The 18,604-nt window shown below is 32.7% G+C and overlaps 2 protein-coding genes across 3 annotated transcripts; one reads left to right on the forward strand and one right to left on the reverse strand.

The window, feature by feature from the left end:
• Positions 1-2,795: 2,795 nt before the first annotated feature.
• Positions 2,796-7,404, forward strand: LOC109802244 (26S proteasome regulatory subunit 10B homolog A). Its single transcript, XM_020363524.3, has 10 exons — positions 2,796-3,016; positions 3,466-3,585; positions 4,301-4,437; positions 4,587-4,748; positions 4,934-5,020; positions 5,112-5,198; positions 5,284-5,421; positions 6,601-6,792; positions 6,873-6,971; positions 7,076-7,404. The coding sequence occupies exons 1-10, from the start codon at positions 2,917-2,919 to the stop codon at positions 7,148-7,150; spliced, it is 1,197 nt and encodes a 398-aa protein (XP_020219113.1). The 5' UTR covers positions 2,796-2,916; the 3' UTR covers positions 7,151-7,404.
• A 616-nt stretch (positions 7,405-8,020) lies between these two features.
• LOC109802554 (uncharacterized) lies at positions 8,021-11,568 on the reverse strand. Of its 2 annotated transcripts, none has more exons than XM_020363956.2 (4): positions 11,362-11,568; positions 10,061-10,396; positions 9,411-9,442; positions 8,021-9,306 (listed from the first exon to the last, which is right to left on the reverse strand). In XM_020363956.2, the coding sequence occupies exons 2-4, from the start codon at positions 10,389-10,391 to the stop codon at positions 8,365-8,367; spliced, it is 1,305 nt and encodes a 434-aa protein (XP_020219545.2). In that variant the 5' UTR covers positions 10,392-10,396; positions 11,362-11,568; the 3' UTR covers positions 8,021-8,364. The 2 variants fall into 2 exon arrangements, with proteins under 2 accessions (XP_020219545.2, XP_020219546.2); XM_020363957.2 differs by having other exon boundaries at positions 10,061-10,432.
• Positions 11,569-18,604: the final 7,036 nt, after the last annotated feature.

Raw genomic sequence — 18,604 nt, forward strand, 5'->3', positions numbered from 1 at the left:
AAAGTTGCAAGAGCATTAGCAAACAGTTTGCTTCTCTAAGAATGTGATTGTAGCACAAATAGGCAGACGAAATGAGCATACCTGAAATCTTCCTAATAGCAATGATGATGAGAATTAACTCCTACATTCAAAAAAATGAATGACAATCAAAGAATCGGTTTCTATCTCCAAATTTGATAACTCCCTACTTATTGCTAGTTTGACAGCATGATAAATAGCCTAGAATTCGACTTAGACTATGGAGCATTGCCCTAACTTTGTAGCAAAAATAGTTAGGAAATATCCATTATGATCTCTAACAATACCACCGACAGAGGATAAGTCGGAGCTTTAAGAATGAGCTCCATCACAATTGAGCTTCACCCACCCTCTAGTTGGTGGAAGACAAGAGAATTTTTTTGATGTAGGAAAATGATGTTATTACTTTGTTGTTGTTCCTTCAAAATGTTAAGCATGTTTTTGGCCAAGTGGTTTGCATTGACGTGGATGGCATAATTACTAGTGCAAAGTTGGTTGAAAATGTCACCAATTCTTCGCTTCCAAATTTCATTTAAAAGAAACTTAAAACACAATTGTCACCATGGACTTTTCACATGATTTTGATCTAAATGAGATTAAAGCCACATTGTAGGGTCCATAATCCAAAAATCATGGTCTATGTGATGATGTCTAGCTAAGATAAGACACCAAAAGGTGGAATGGGGAGGATAGTCTTTTAAATAAGTGGGAGAGAGTTTCATTTTGTTGACCATAGAGCGCTATGGTCATTTTGAATGATACTACAGTGGAATCTCCAATTATTTGTGGGTAATACCATATGAGTTGTCTTTCAAAGGAAAGATTTACCCCTTTTTGGACTTGGCCAAGCTCACACTATTTGGAAAATCTAAATTGGTTGAAGACCCTCATGGTTTGTCCAAGATGCATAAGCAAAAGCAAGATTAAAAGACCATTTCTTGTATGTTTTCAAACAAGAAAATCATTTCTAGCATTTGAGTTGGGGGCAAGATAAAAAGAATAATTTATGACATAAGCTAAAAGCAATTCATGTAAATATCTAGAATTTCAAGAACCATATGTTGTAGTAATAAAAATTGCATATATATAAGATGACACCTTAATGCCCATGAAAATTGTCCCCACCACCTTCTTTTGTAAATCAACATTACAAAGAGGTCTTATAGCATAAGTTGACAACTTTCCAACATTATGAATCCATGCATCAATCAAAAATAAAATATTTTTACCATCACCTAATTGTCAAAAGACAAATTCCATAAATTGTCCCAAAAAGAGTTTATCCCTCTCCAACCCATTGAAACATTTCTTCTAAGTCATGAGGAATAATGTGATTTATGCACTAGTATTTACCTTTAAGAGTTGTCACCCAAAGTTTATCACTATTAGTGCATATTTCCCAAGCTAACTTTTGTATATAGGCATCATTTACTCGCTTCACATGTCTTATGCCAAGTCCCCCAAAATTTATTGGCAAACAAATAAAATTCCACCCCTTTGTATGAAGTTTCCTAGATCCCAAATGGTCACCTCAAAGGAAGGACCTACTCAATTTTTCCAAATCATTGCAAATAACTCTAAGAATGTGTTCAAATTGCATAACATAAGATGGTATGGTTGAAAGAGGTAATTTGACTATAGTGGTTCTACAAGCAAAAGATAAATCATTTGCTTTTTAAGTCGGCATTCTACTAATTGCCTTGTCTATGAATTTTTGTAAGTAGTTTTCTTTACTTTATGGTGATGAATCTTGACCCCAAGATATTTATCCAAGTCATTTGTTCTACCAAAGCCCAATTCATAACTAATTTTCTCTCTTATCCTTTAGCTAGCATTTTTTTAGAAGAAAATCTTAGTCTTTTTCACACTAATAGTTTGACTAGCACTGGAACAAAAATGTCCAAGACAGTTTTTAATGAAAGTAGCTTGCTCAATATTAGCTTCAACAAAGAGAATGATGTTCACAAAAAGGAAAATGAGATATTTTAGGACCTCCTTTGAATATATGTTTCTAAAAACCAATCTCTATATAAAAAAAAAGTTCAATTAATTAAGATAACCTCTTTGAACTCAAGATAAAAAGTAAGGGAGAGAGGGAATCACCATGACGAATGCCCCTAATTGGAGTGAACTTTTGAAGAATCTCTCCATTCCCAAGAACTTGAATAGAGGTGCTGGAGATCCAATTCCAAATTAGTTGAATTAAGTTGTGTGGAGGACCGATAACTTAATGAGTTTCACAAATAAAGTCCTAACCAAGTGAGAACGATAGTGACAAGAAGTGTGATGACAACAATAATATTGGTCATGGTGGCAATAACGACAACAACAATGACAATAATAGGGATATAATGATACATGATGATATTGATGATAATGAGTTAAGTCAGCGACAGTGGTAAACGATGACTATAGTGGTGGTATTGGACAACACAATAAGAGACAAAGTGGTATTGGTACAACAATATGCTAATGAATGTTTTTATACTTAAGAAAAAAGATTTTCCATGAATAATAAAAATTTGAACTTTTATTTTATCCTTTTTTTTATCTTATCTCATGATTATTTTATAAATTAAATACAAAATAATTATATTTGTCTTAATTTTTAATGAATCAAAAGGACTAAAAAATAAAAAGAAAAAAGTAAAAATATTTTTAAAAAAATAAATAAAACGAGACAAACAACCTTATTTATTTAAAATTATAATTTTATTTTGACCTGGGGGAATGACAATTTGGTGGTGGTGTTAAATAGTAGGGTTAGTGGTAAAATTGCGAGACATAACTTGTGATGTCAGCTCAAGCTTTGATAGTCACATTCACAAGTTAAATACATTGCTTCTCCGTTCCGCTTCGGCCTAACCCTCCTTCTTGCGATTCCGAAGCGCCACAACCATGGCTGACGCCGATGATGCCGTACGACGCCGTAATGCGGTCGCCGAGTATCGGAAGAAACTTCTTCAGCACAAGGAATTGGAATCCAGAGTTCGATCCGGTTTGTTTCTCACTTTTAATACCCTCTACAATTCCTCCATTCTTTTACTTTTTACTTATTCTTGAAATTCGCTGTTTAGGGTTTTGTAATTGTCGATTCGTTTGATGTCAGGCAACCCTATTATATTCTTAGATTAGGTTTTGGGTTATTTTGGGAGAAATTTTGTGCAGTTTGCCTGACCTAGATGAAATGTGTTTTTGATTGTTTTACATTTGTTTCTGGAACTTAAGAGTAAGGCTATCAGCTAGATCTGTTGTTAAAATCAACTGAGATTCTTTTGATGAAACAAGTGAATTCCTGGTTGACACAGTTCTTAGTCAGAGAGAACACGGTTATTAATTATACCATTTGTGGCACAACTTTCTTTCTCTAGTCTTCAATTTTTGACTTGAATCCTTATAGATTAGACCGACTATTTACTGACTTTAGATTAAAATCTCAAATTGCAGTCAGGGAGAATTTGCGAGCCTCAAAGAAAGAGTTCAATAAAACAGAAGATGATTTGAAGTCTCTTCAAAGTGTTGGGCAGATCATTGGCGAAGTTCTCCGGCCTCTTGACAATGAGCGCTGTAATTATTCTGTCTTTTTATTTTCTTATTTGAATGATATCTGTTAGGATTCAATGGCAAGGTATGACTCTTAGTCCTACATTGGAAGGATGAGAATCTAGTGTGTGGTTTATAAGGCCTTGGCCTCTTTAATTACAACAACTAGCATTTGTGATGTGGTTCTACCAAGGTTCATATCAATAGGTATTATAGTCTTCCACCATGTCTCTATTGGAAAGGAGCTGTGTGGGTGGTGATGCCAGGATTGCAGCGTTTAGCTGGGACTAGTCAAAGGGCTAGTGCACAACTAGCCCGTGGGGTGGGATGTTAGGATCCAATTACAAGGTATGGATATTGACATTTAGTCCCACAATGGCAGTGTGGGATTTATAGGGCCCAGGTCTCTCCAACTACAACTAGCTTTTGTGGTGTGGTTCTCCCAAAGTTTTATCAATTTCTCATTGTCCAACTTCCTTCTTTGATTGTGTTGCCAACCAAGCATTTTATAAATATTAAATTACATTAAGTTCTTCTTTTTGTTTTTGACTTTATCCCTGAGCTAGTTTTTATTTCATATGAATATAAAATGTGTGCCTTATTCATTGTTGATTTTTTTTCTTCTCATAATTCAATTTTTTGAGCTTGCTACCCAATAAATTACCCCATCTGTTTCCTGATTGATATGAACTTAAAGTAAGTCAAAGATTATAGGAATTGTTTGTTACTATTTCCTCAGTGATTGTTAAAGCAAGCAGCGGTCCCAGGTATGTGGTTGGTTGCCGCAGTAAAGTGGATAAGGAAAAATTGACTTCTGGGACAAGGGTGGTTCTTGATATGACAACACTCACCATAATGCGAGCTCTTCCTCGGGAAGTAAGTCATTGCATTTTAATATTTTAATATTTTCATTTTATGATCATGTTCTTGTCTTGTTGGGCAATCAATTTATTTAGTTTCTGAAGATCATCAGATATTTTTTTATCCCTTGTGGTCACTATTGTCTCTATCATTTGAGTTGCCAGGTTGATCCAGTAGTTTACAATATGCTGCACGAAGATCCTGGTAATATCAGCTACTCAGCTGTTGGTGGTTTATCTGATCAGATCAGGGAATTGAGGGAATCAATTGAACTACCTCTGATGAATCCTGAGCTATTTCTTCGAGTTGGAATTAAACCTCCAAAGGTCCTTTTCACTGCACTTTCTAGTCTCTGACCTCTATTAGTGTTAATTTGTGATTTAGTAGCTTTGTCATTTCATTTCTAATTTTCTTTTTCAGTGGGAGGTTTTTTTTAGGGGACATACTTTTGGCCATACGTTTAAATTTTACATTTGACCAACATCTTTTCTTTTTAATTCTAATCTTTCAGGGTGTTCTCCTTTATGGGCCTCCTGGTACTGGTAAAACATTGTTAGCTAGGGCAATTGCCAGTAATATAGATGCTAACTTCCTAAAGGTCAGATTCTGTTTCTTTTATCAATTCTGTGTGCTTTGAAGTTTTCTTCATTGTAAAATATGTATTTTACCTTCTCTTCATTCTGGTGCAGGTTGTTTCAAGTGCCATAATAGATAAGTACATAGGAGAAAGTGCCAGGTTAATCAGAGAGATGTTTGGTTATGCTCGTGATCACCAGGTAAGATACATGTGTGAAGTTGTCTTCCTATGGGTTTATATAAACTAATTGATAGACATTCTAAATCTACACTTTGCTTGATTAGCCCTGCATCATTTTTATGGATGAGATCGATGCCATTGGTGGTCGTCGTTTCAGTGAGGGAACAAGTGCTGATCGTGAGATTCAGAGAACACTAATGGAGCTGCTTAATCAACTTGATGGATTTGATCAACTTGGGAAGGTATATTTTATTCCATGATCAACTCGACTTAAAAACAGTTTCCACCTTAGCAAATTTCAAGGTTAAGGAACTTTTTGTCTTTTACTTATTTATGTATTATCATTTTTTTGTGTGGAGGTAAGTGGATGGTGAGTTTGTGATTCTCTAGTAAGCCTGTACAAAATGCCACTCATATATCCTAGTCTTTTAGATGCTTTATTATTCTTTTTATTGAGCTGTGTTGCACTGGTGTACATGTGACTGTCTAATATGATTTAAAACACGATAGTTTTTTTTAAAACACTGTTATAGACATTGCTGTGTATATTAAATAAAATTTGGATAATGGTAATCTATGCTCCAAGGGTACTAATTAAGGAATCAAAATTGGAACGTTTTTATAGATAAGTGTAACATTTAATGTTGTCAGTGCACTCTCACCATGATTTCCAATAAAAACCTTTGTTTATTGGTTTCTAAATTAATGCCCTTGGGGCACTCAATAGGACACAACATTTATACTTGTACAGTAAAAAAAATTAACTTGTGTTCCATGTCCCACATGTTCACTATGCTGCTATGGTTTTGCATAGGACAAGATTTCAAGAGTAAGAATGTGCTTTGAGGGAATAAATGTTGAGGACAATAGTGGAATCTGTATCTTGGCTTTATCACGTAGCAATTTTTTAGGGCTGAATATTCACAAAAGCAAAGGGATATGCCAAAAATATTTTTAGTTGGGGATGGGGTGAGCAGTGGACTGGTGGTAATGCACTGAGTCCATAAGTTAAAGTACATTTCATATACCTTGTGCTTTCAGATTGATGCTTCAATTTTACTTATTAAATTGTTTCGAATCTGGATTCATTGGCAAATTGTCATGAATCAATGTTTATAAATGAATTCTGCACTGATCATTTATTCAAATGAAAGAGCTGCTATTTCATGGCCTTTTCTCTCCCGTAATATGAAATTGTAAAGTTAAAAATCAATTTCGTACATACTTTTAAGGTATGGAATATTTTATTAGATGATCATTCCTTTATATGATATAATACAAATGAAATAAATATAAAAGCATTGACCTTTTGTCATTCATGTATTTTTATAGATATGGTGATTTTTTTTATTCAAATGACTGTTGAGCAAAACTATAATAGTGGATTCATGAAGACATTGTTGTCATTGTTTCTGCTGTAGGTTAAAATGATAATGGCAACAAACAGGCCTGATGTTCTTGACCCTGCTCTCCTGCGTCCTGGGAGATTGGATAGGAAAATAGAAATTCCTCTTCCTAATGAACAATCAAGGATGGAAATTCTCAAGATTCATGCAGCTGGGATCGCTAAGCATGGTGAAATAGACTACGAAGCTGTTGTGAAGCTTGCAGAGGTGAGTACAGGTGGCTTGGTAGTGCGGGTGGGCTTTTATTAACTGTTGGTGCATGTCTGATGTGTTTGCAAATTGTACAGGGATTTAATGGGGCTGATCTTCGAAATGTCTGCACAGAAGCTGGAATGTCAGCAATTCGTGCAGAGCGTGATTACGTGATCCATGAAGATTTTATGAAGGTGAGTTCCTTGTGTTAGGAAGTAAATTTTGTTATAATGGTCACGTGGTCTACCTCTCCTTGACACTTACGGGACAATAATTTTATTTCTTATTTTGGTTCCAGGCTGTTAGGAAACTGAATGAGGCAAAGAAACTTGAATCCAGTGCACACTATAGTGCTGATTTTGGTAAAGACTAGAATCTATTGCAATATTCTTGCAGAGCCATGGATATCTAGGCAGTGCATCTGAGAGTTGGAAATACCCTCGGGCAAGTTAGCGTCATGTTCCCTTTTTGGGCTATACGAATTCTAGATTTGGAAGGATAACTTTGTCAAACGCTAAAGGGATGTTCGATTGAATTATATTATTGTAAACGCGCGACTCACGTATTTTATACTTGATCTTGGCATGTGCTTAATTTGATTTATATATAAAAATTAAAATTTCTTAATTTTGCATATTTACTTGATTGTCAAATTATTTTGTTTATTTAAAGAAAGAGTAGAATAATAACTGTTAAGTTTTTCTGGATATTATGATATTATATGTGGTGAGGTTTAAACAAGCTTTTTCGGGAGGGAAAGGAAAGTAGGTAGTGTTATATAATTATTTACTTCTTGAATTTCAGAATTGTGAGTTAAGTTTTTTGACAAATTCAATTAATTGAATTAGAGTTCATAATATACACGTAATACTCGGTATTCTGTAAATGTCTATATTTAAATTAATTAATTTAGCCTTTTACTGGGCAATTTGGTGTTAAATACACAGTAACAGTACGGAAAGTCACAACTGTGAGAACCCAAAACTGATCGGATCGGGAGTGTTGTTTTCAGAATACAGAGACAGCGATAGAGACACATACTTGTACATTGAGGTCATTTTGATTATCTTCAGCCGTTTTTTGACGGACGCATTCATTTGTTAAAGCACGTCACACTAGTGATATTATCCACCTTAATTTCTTTCAAAGAATAGCACGTATTATTCTTTTTGTTTAATCGTTTGATGCCAATTTGACTTAAAAAAGTATGCAATACGTAAATATTTCTAGACTAACAATGAACTAAACATTGATCACCGTATGTAATTTTTAATACCTCGAGCAGGTTGAGCGAGTCAATGTTGTTACAACACAAGTGAACCGTTTTAATACACGGTGTATTTGTTTCTTCGCATCCCAGTGTTCGTCGCTGCTAAGGCCTAATGCTCTGATTTTTGTCGAAAGAAGCTTCATTCATACAATTAATATGAACAACAACATGGTGAGAACTTCTGGTGACAATTCAAAATAAATTTGAAATAAATCTAAACTAAAAGTCTAAAACTACTACTAAAGCTAGACTGCATAGGAAACATGAAATTCTAACTTGGGGGTTACTAGTATGATTGTTGCTGCTACTAAAAAAGCTCAATCTTTACGATATCTTGCCCAAAAGCCCTTCTTCCTAGCAGAATCATTCTCTAATAGGGACCGGCTCCATTTGGATCCCAATGAAAAATGCCGCCTCAAGAAGGGCTTTCCAAATGAACTCCTTGAACTGGAGCTAGGCTCCATATTTGAAACTACATCTTTTAGCCGATCAAAAACATCTAATCCACCATCAAGGTAGCTATCAACTACTCGGTTTCTAGATATCTTGTAGCTTTTGGCCTTAGTCTCTGATTCCAATCTAAGACCCTTTTTGGAAAACTTTGACAAGTTCTTCTCTCCAACCATACAAACTGGACAAGCTGGATCATAACTATCTGCCTCCGGTGTCACAGTCTCCAAGCATTCTGCATGATATACATGACCACACACCAGTACAGCAACAACTGAGAGGTCATTGCCGGCAATAAACTTCTGGCTGCCCCATGCAGATCTTTCGGTCAAGGGCTTGGAGCAAGCCCCACAAGTCTGTAAATCCATTGAGGGAGAGTACGAGAATCTGCTACTAGTTCCACTTATCTTCTGATGGCCTGAACCCGAATATTCACTATCAAAAGACCACCTTTCCTTTTGAGATGAGGCCACCATTTCAGAAAAGGTGCGCATAGACCAGCCATCAGATGACCCACATTGGGATCCTGTTGCCATTTCATTGCTAAAATTGGAGAGTACAAATGATGGCCTGCCTTCAGAAATTGAGGTGTCAGGTGATTTCAGGCCCAGAATTCGACTATCAGATATTTGTCTCAACAGTGGGTGTCCTGGAGAACGATGAGCCCATCTGGATAGGGTTGAGCTAGGAAGATTGTGATAATTATGATTAGGCATGGAATCTGTCCCAGGAGTTGAGAAAACTGAAGGTATTGAATGATTTGGTATTGAAGATTCTGCAATCTCTGGTGATCCAATCAGATTCTTCACCTAAAGAGAAATATAGAAGAGTAAGGTCAGTGCAAAATGATAGAAGGCTTGTAACTCGGATATTGATAAATTTGTCCGTATCAAATTTAGCAGTTCAAACTCACCACTGCGGAGCAATTACTTGACATGGATAAATCTGCAACAAGCACAATCAGGAAGAAGAGAAAAAAATTAATTCCCAAACAAAAAAACCAGCAAACAAGGAACCAGATACAATGATCATATGGATAAAGGGAGCAACATATCACCAAAATAGAAAATCTTATAGTCAGGAAACAAACAGCGGATGAAAGGCAATACATGATATAGAGCACACTAGTTTGAAAGAGTGATCCTTGCATAGAAAATAAAATTATTAAAATAGAATCTTGACATGAGTAAAATTGAAAAAGCTGGATTTCATTTTTGCAAAAGAAATGAATCTAGAAAGAGCAATGATTGATAAAGGAACTTTTAAGCCCTGAAAGTGCACAGCCCCGCCACTTAGTGCAAGGGGTCTATTGATATGATCAAGTCACCCTTATATTGATCCTCACTTTACCCCTTTGTCAGGTGAGCGTAATAACCAGTCTAATGGAAAAAGTGAAGATTGAGGGAGTGAGCATAATAAATTCAAAGATAATTGCCAAAAGAATTTATCCACCAGCAAAATCTACTTTCAAAATTTGGGTTACTCTGAGACAGTAAAAACATCAACCGCCATAAGCTAATGTTCCAGTACATTCTGCAAAAGAATAATTGAGTTTACATTTACCTGAAGATAGAGTCATCTGACTTGTAACCAAATGCTCCCGAACAGGGGACTTCTGAGACATAGATGACACGGAATTATCCAGGGTGCTTCCCCCATCAGATAAATTGCCTCTTTCAGAACTTAATGACCCTTTTAACTCCATGCTTACATTTCTACTGACTCTGCGAGATGAGTGAAAGGAAGGATCCTCAATTTCACCAGCAACACGGCCCCAACTATCCCACTGAAAACTCCATGACGGCGAACATACGCCATTTCTATGTATACTTTCACCTCCAGTTCTTCTGGGAATAGTATGATCCTTTGCAGCAACACAACAAGCTGATCCCATGATAACTGCCAACTTAGACAACCGTCAATGTAACTTGCATTCTTGCACACACAAAGACTAAATAATTAGTCTTGTATAGGTAAGTTAAAGAACTTCCAATGAAGAGAACACATCCAATTACATATCAAAAAGCCACCACAACATGCCAAAAAGAAAATCTAATCCTACCTTACCTAGAAGAATAAACAAAATGGAAATTCGTTGCTGGCAATAGGTGTTAAAAGCCATTCAGTGGCCAAAGCTCTAAACATAAAAGAACAATATAATCATTTCATTTTATGCACAACCAAACATTCACTGAGCGATGAACTAATAATCATAATATTCATTTGTTAAAGAGCACGTATATTACATACATGAAAAACCAATTAGAAAGTAGATATTAAGTCTCCACAATTCACTCATTAATCTTGGGATAGCTAACTGAACATTACACCCATGAGGAGTTTCATGGAAAACAGAAGCCCCAAACTCAAATTTGCATTCCAACGAAAGCCTCGTAGAAACTAGGAGGTAAACATAACAGTGTCGGGTGAAATAATGATAACCATTGAGCATGTTCCCTATACAGACACCAAAACATTCTAATTGCCAGCAATCATAAAACAAGTGATTCCAAAATAAATTAGGAAAAACAGATACAGCTTAGCTCCCAAAAGAAATTTGAACGTACATAATCCCTCAGTTGAAAGCACTTGGCAGAAATGCACCACAAAGCCAATACTGAGAATTGTTCAATAATTACTTGGTAAAAAAATGCAATTTTTATCTCCCGTGGACTAAACCCCCTTATCCCTTAACATCATTCAGCACGCACAAAATGAGGTCATGATTTTGGTGTTGGATTAGAATGAGTTTTTTAAAGAGGGAAAAAAAAAACTAGGGTTTGGGGTTGTTGCAAAGAGCGGTTCATTATCAGCGAAGTGCTAAAAATAGAGAGGGAAGAAAAAGGATGAAGAAGGAAGGTTACCTCTTGAAATCAAAAGATTGAGTTTGGGAGAAAAAAAGACGTCGATGCAGTCATTTTGGCTTTGGCGGAAGGAATGAATATTGCTTACATCTTTGCTTAAGCGCCAATCGTTATGACGGAATTAGGTTATGGAATGGACACAACACAACAGAGTTACATTGTGTTAATGTTTTCTTCCCCGCTTTTATTTCTCTCTCTTCTCACTGACTTAATGTCTTCATTTTCCAAAATAAAACAACCTTATAATAATAACTTCAATCACGCTATTTATTCTTTTTTTAAATTCTATATCTAGCTATTTGTATATTAGATCGTATTGCTTCTATCAAGTGAGTGGGTTGACCATAATGTTGTAAACTCTTATTATATATATTTAATTTTCCTTAATCATAAAAGATTGTATTATTATTATTTTTTAATTATTACAATCCACCTAATGAGGATTAAGATTATCAACTTCTAAATATTATACAGGAATTTCTATCTTTTATGAAAATATTTTTTAAAGTTCTTTTTATAAAAGATTTTTTTGAGATTTTTTTTAATTTTTTATCTAATTCGATTGTTATTTATCATAATTATTTAAAAATAAAATTTAATATTTTAAAAAATATATTATAAATAAATAAAATAATATTGTGTTATAATATAAGTTATTACCATAAATCTAAAACAACCTGTATATATTGAATAAGATAGTTTTTAGGGAATTTTTCTTCAATGAGAAAGTTTGTAGAGATTTTTTTAACTTCTTATTTAATTTGGTTATCGTAATATTGTAAGTTTTTAGTTATTGATTTTTAGCAATAATTATGTATTTGATGCTTAAAGTGTGTTGCGGAACTCTAAGAGTTGAGAAACTCTTAAGAAATTAGTTAATTTTAAGAGTCTCGGCTAGATGTCCAATTGACCCTAAAGGGAAAAAGGTATATAAAAGTTTCTATTAAAAATTGAGTATCATAAATTCATGTTCTTCAAAATCTAGAGAGAGAAACCTAGCGAGATAGGCTTTCCTTCCTGATTTCCTTCTTTTCTCTTCTTCCTCCTAGATTCTACTAGTACTGAGGATTGTTGTTGGATGGTGGATTTAAAACATTTGGAGGTTGAGAATTGAAGTTTGGGTGGTTGTGGAGCTTGTGGAAGCTCGGGGTTCTTCCTCCTCCTCTTCTTTGTTTTTGATTGGCTCAGAATCGAGGTTAGAAAAGCTAAGAGCATTTCTTGTTAGATTATTGTGTTGCATGTTGTTTATTTGCACCAATAATGTGTTTATGTGTTGGATTTTTGGATGATTGAATGAAATGGGTGGGTTTTGGGTGTTTTGAGCACTTGAATTGAATTTTGATGATGTGATCAAATTGTTGGTGCATGCTGAATTTTTGGTGTTATGAGTTGAGAATGGTGTTTATGTGTTGTTGGATGCATTGCATGTCTGGTTTAACTGAATTTCAAGTCTTGGAATGCAATTTTTGTGATCTGCATTATTAATGGCACCGGGCACAAATTATTTTGAAATTAATTGTTGAATGGTGAACATGAATAGCATTGTTTAATCTATTACATGTTGTATGTAGGATGATGATAATAAGCATTGGCATGCTACACTTATGTAGTTGAAATGGTGATGAAAATTGATATGTTATGTATAATTGATATGCTATAAATTGCATGGTTGGAGAGTTGAATAGGAATTGATATGCTATTTTTGAATGAATTATTGAGCATTGATATGCTAAGTATGATTGGTGTGATTTGATCTCTACATACATTGACTTAGGGTAATGTATAGATGATGTATATATAGGTGTTGGTACTGAAAATGTTGTAGGCACTAAAACATGTTTATTGACTTAGGACTAAAGAAGATGTTATTGTTTTGAATGTTGAAAATCCCATATAGGGAGTCTTGTTATGGCACTATGGGAGGCTACTTGTTGAAAACCCTCCTTGAATAGGTATGAAACTCTTTGAGTGGATATTGTTGAGTCTCCTTTAGGTCTTAGTCATTATGGAGTAAGTATAAAGTCGATGACTACCACCCTTAATTGATTATTGGAAAGGTTGTGTGATTTCTTAAGGATAATTAATAGGCTAATTCTATAAGTGACTTGGTGATGCATGTCAAGGTCGAGATATGTCTATACTTAGGTATATTAGTCCTGATGGTAGAATCAGAATTTCCTAATGAAAGTAATGACACTTTAAAAATCAAAAGTAGAGATTGGTATATGATTTTAGTTGTTGATCTAGCGAGCGCATTGGACGTGAAAGTGATTGGGTTGATTCGGTAGGATTAAACCACTCAGACTGCTTAGGTATGTTAAAAGACTTTTGTAAGTGAATGTGTGACGACACATTGGTTTTGATGTATGTCTGTGATGAAGTGTGAATTGATTTTTGTTCACATGCACCAAATGAATACCTTGTTGTATGGTATGATTATGGTGAATGTTTGAACTATTTAGGTGTTTATCTTTCAAACATGTTGGTTGTTTCATTGAATTGGTGACTGTTGTAAACCATGAGATGTTTATAGTTGGTTTACATGTGGATGATGTTAGTAGCATAGATATTTTCTTTGTATACTTGCATGTTTTTGAAATCTAACTTACTTTTTGTGTGTTTTTGTTGAGCATCGAGGGGGGTTTCTACACATATACACATGTCTCCACATTAGTGAGATATTGTCCGTTTTGGGCCTAAGCCCTCACGGATTTGCTTTTGGACATCACCCAAAAGGCCTCTTAACCAATGGAGACAACTGTGTGTATATAAACCCATGTTCATCCTCTTATTTGAACGATGTGGGACTTTGCTTGCATCCCAACAATCCTCCCCTCAAACAAAGGACCACGGTTTAATACATCCCTGCAACGGAAACTACGAGTATTATCCGATGGTGGCCCCACAGAGCTCACTCACGCTCAGAGTGTTTGCACCGCCGCTCCATCATGACCTCCTTCATGATAGTGGGACACGCGCTCCTAACCTTCCATGTTACTAGGAAGTCTCTCTTCCACATGGACCCACCGTTAGGAAGACTTTCGAACATAAGGGATCCCAAACTTGGATCCACTTGCCAGCCCCACAGAGCTCACTCATGTTGAGAGTGCTTGCACCACCGCTCTATCATGACCTCCCTCATGACAGCGGGACACGCCTCCTAACCCTCCATGTTACTAGGAAGCCTCTCCTCCACATAGACCCACTGTTAGGAAGACTTTCGACACAAGGGATCCCAAACTTGGATCCACTTACCAGCCATCATACTCGTCGAGCTGGTCACCTGATCAGACCATCGGCTTTGATACTACTTGTTGAGCATGGTGGGTACTACACATACACACTTGTCTCCACATTAGTGAGATATTGTCCGCTTTGGGCCCAAACCCTCACGGATTTGCTTTTGGACATCACCCAAAAGGCCTCTCAACCAATGGAGGCAACTGTGTGTATATAAACACATGTTCATTCTCTTGTTTGAACGATGTGGGACTTTGCTTGCATCCCAACAGTTTTTCATGTGGCTTGTATTGTGATGATTATGTTTTTCGTGAGAATAAGGCAGGGTTAGCTAAAGTGGACCTTCATGTTATTGGCAATGTAGTCGATGACTACTTTTATTAGTTTGTATAAATATTGTTTGACCGATAACTTAGGATGCATGATATATGTACTTATTCGGTTATCGTAAATATAATTCTACGTGATTAGTTATCTTTTCATTGTTAGTGTAGATGATTTAGAAGTGTATTGACCAAAACGAGTAATTATAATTTATATTTATTATAATTATTTATTAATTAAATATTAATATTTTAAAATAAATTATCAACAAATATTTTTTTTGTTACAATGCAAATTATTTATCATAAATCAATTCTTATATATTAAACACAAACATCTATTTTGCACGAGAATGTATTTAGGAGTCTTTCTTCAACAAGAGAGTTTGTAGAAATTTTTTTAATTTCGTATTTAATTCAATTTTTATTTATCATAATTATTTATGTATTAAATATTAATGTTTTATAATAAATTATCAATAAATAAAAATAATTTTTTATTATAATACAAATTATTTATCATAAATCTTAAATCTAATTTATATGTATAAAACTATTTATGTATACTAATTTAAAAAAAATCAATAAATAAAAACAATTTTGTCTCAGTTAAAAGAAAATTATAAAAACAGTTTCTTTGAATTTGCTTAGCTCAATGGATATGTATTCATTAACAAAATCAATTCTTTTTTAGGTGAAAGGTAACAAAATCAATTTTTTTAAACTATAATTTGGTCAGTTATATTTTATTGGATAATATCAAAGGTTGTAGAATTGGAGTATCCATCAAAGGCTCACATTAGTTAAAGCCTGTTTAACACAGATCTACAACTATTTTAAATTTAACTATATATATAATTATTACTTAATATCATGATATATATATATATATATATATATATATATATAATTTATTAATTCTTATCCTTATATATATGAATATGATTATTAATTAAAATAATGTATTATGAAATGTTTTAAATTTAATTACATAATTATAATATCGTTACTTTTAGGTATCATTATTTATGAAATATATTGTAAAGTAACTAGTTTAGAAGAAAAACAAACTAATATTTAATTATGAAATGTATAATAAAGAACATTAATGAAAATTTTATTTCGATATTAAATACAATTAAGTTCATTAAATTTATTTGCATTCAATAAACCATCATTATCAAGTTGAAGTTTCAACCAACAAATGTTTTTTATCCATAACAATTATAATAACGTTTGTTTAGATTTTCTTTAGATGTAATTATCTAGTATTTGTAATACATATAATAATTATTTGTTTAAATTTAAATATATTTTTAGTTTTTATAATAAAAAATAGTTTTTCTATTTTGATACTTGTTATATTATTTTAGTCTTTAATATATATATATATATATATATTCCATTTTAATTCCTATAATATTTTGTCCATTTTGAATTAGCTCATTTGAAACAAAATTACTAAGTACTAAAAAAACGTTATTCAAATATTACATAAAAAAGGGAAAAAATAAATATATTATTAAGACTAAAACAAAAATATTAAGGACCCAAATTATAAAAAAAAAATTCTATGAGAACCATTTAGAAAAATAATTTTATAAGGATTAAAACAAAAAATGTAGTATATTACAAGAATCAAAAGTTTATTTAAACTTTTTATATGTGTAAATTTATAATAAATAAATATGTTATTATATATCTTGTATTATAATTAAAATTTATAATAAATAAATAATTTTTTACATTTAAATTATATTTTAGATTTATAATAAATAATTTATATTGTCATACAAAATTATTTATTTATTTTTAATTATTGATAATTTTTTAATTATTAAAATAAATATAAAAATTATATATTTAAAGAGTTAAGAAATTTTAAAATTTTGAAATGAGTGTGAAAATAATATATCAAAAGGGATATGAGATTAAAAATTATTATAGTTTTAATAATGCAATTTTTTTACTATCTTGTTGGGGGCAGTCGAGGTCACACAACAACGACAATTTTAATTTTTAAGATAATATATATTTATATATATATATTATTTTGATATTTATATTGCTTATTAAATGATAAATTTCTTGTTTGATATAAAAATAAATAAACAATAAATATTTGCAAGTTAGGAGAGTGAAATTTATTCTATTTACCACACAATTTTTTTTAACAAAAGTTGACGTTAAGAACTATATAAGGAAAATATAAACATTAGAAAAGGTTAAATAGTGTATATCAAAAATTCACACTTTTCTGTAGTGAGGCAGTAACACTAGTCAGATGAAGTAAGGAGAGTAGTTAATTAGAACACTAAGTATTTTTATATTGGTTCGCCTTAACCATCAAGGTTACATCTAATTCTTAATTCAACCAGATTAAGTTTCACTATCTTTAAACAAAGATACAAATATATATTTTTTACCAAACCACTTATGGGCTAATCCTAATATTTTTTGACTCACCTCTTCAAGTAACTACCCAAGTATTTTTTTCACAGTAAGTCTCTTCAGGTTTAACAACCAAGTATTCTTTTACAATCAAGCCTCTCCAGATTCAAAACAAGTATTTTTTTTACAAATAAGCTATCCAGGTTCAACCTTATAACAATGGTTATGAAGGTTACACAAATGTTATGTTTGTCTCACTTAGACGTTATACAATTAATTAATTTGTAGAGCAATGAGTGTTTACAATAAAGAATGGATTTTGGATTTTTCAGAGAATATGTTTCTGTACAAATATATATCACTTCTATGTCTTTCTTGTGTTTTGAAACTTCTTGTATAGTAACTCGAAGAAAATGTTTGTTGCAACGCTTTGAGTCTAGTTCACAAGTTTGCTTCGTTCATTTTCATCGTCTTTTTCTTGTAATGGCAAGTAACCGTTTGGTACATTTAACGCACACATTAATTATATTTCACCAAATAACACCTCTTATTGGGATCAAGGAGGCTACCTATCAATTTTTCATGCCAAACAAAGTTTGCAAAAGTAATGTCAATGCAGAGCAGCTAAAGTAGTAACTTTATCTGTTTTTCTCGGTGATTTAAGGGATTTGTTTATAATGAAAAGTATGATTTTTCTCTTTAACAAATTCGTGTGTTCCAAGACAGCTTTTTGATTCAATTTGTTAAGGAATAAAACATTCAAAACAAACATTGTCATTATTCTCAATAAATGATAAATATTTAATATATACAAGACAGATTGTATACTTTATCTAATTAATAATCATCTTATAGACGATCCGTATTTTATATTTCATTTGATAAGCCTTTCATGAATATGTTTCAGAGATGTTTTCGTAAACATTTTTTCTATATATAAAAATGCTTTATTTATTAGCATTAAAACTCTAAATTAAAAAGAATCGTCTTTTGACTTAACAAATTATTTTTAAAACATGATAAAAAGTTTAGAATTAAACAACAACAAAAGAATTTATAGGGACCTAAATTGAAAAAAATGATAAATTACATAGACAAAAATTATATTTAAACTTTAAATTTAATATCTAATAGGTAATAATAATAATAATAATAATTATTATTATTTTAATAGTAGTAGTATAAAGTAGAACAAGTCATATTATTTATTTGATTCGTGATTGATGCCGACTTATATATTAAAGAAAAAAACAGTATTCTTACACTCACTGTCTTAATATTTATACTAT

This window comes from Cajanus cajan, chromosome 4 (genome assembly GCF_000230855.2).
Source record: "Cajanus cajan strain Asha chromosome 4, NIPB_CcT2T_4, whole genome shotgun sequence".
Lineage (NCBI taxonomy): Eukaryota > Viridiplantae > Streptophyta > Magnoliopsida > Fabales > Fabaceae > Cajanus > Cajanus cajan.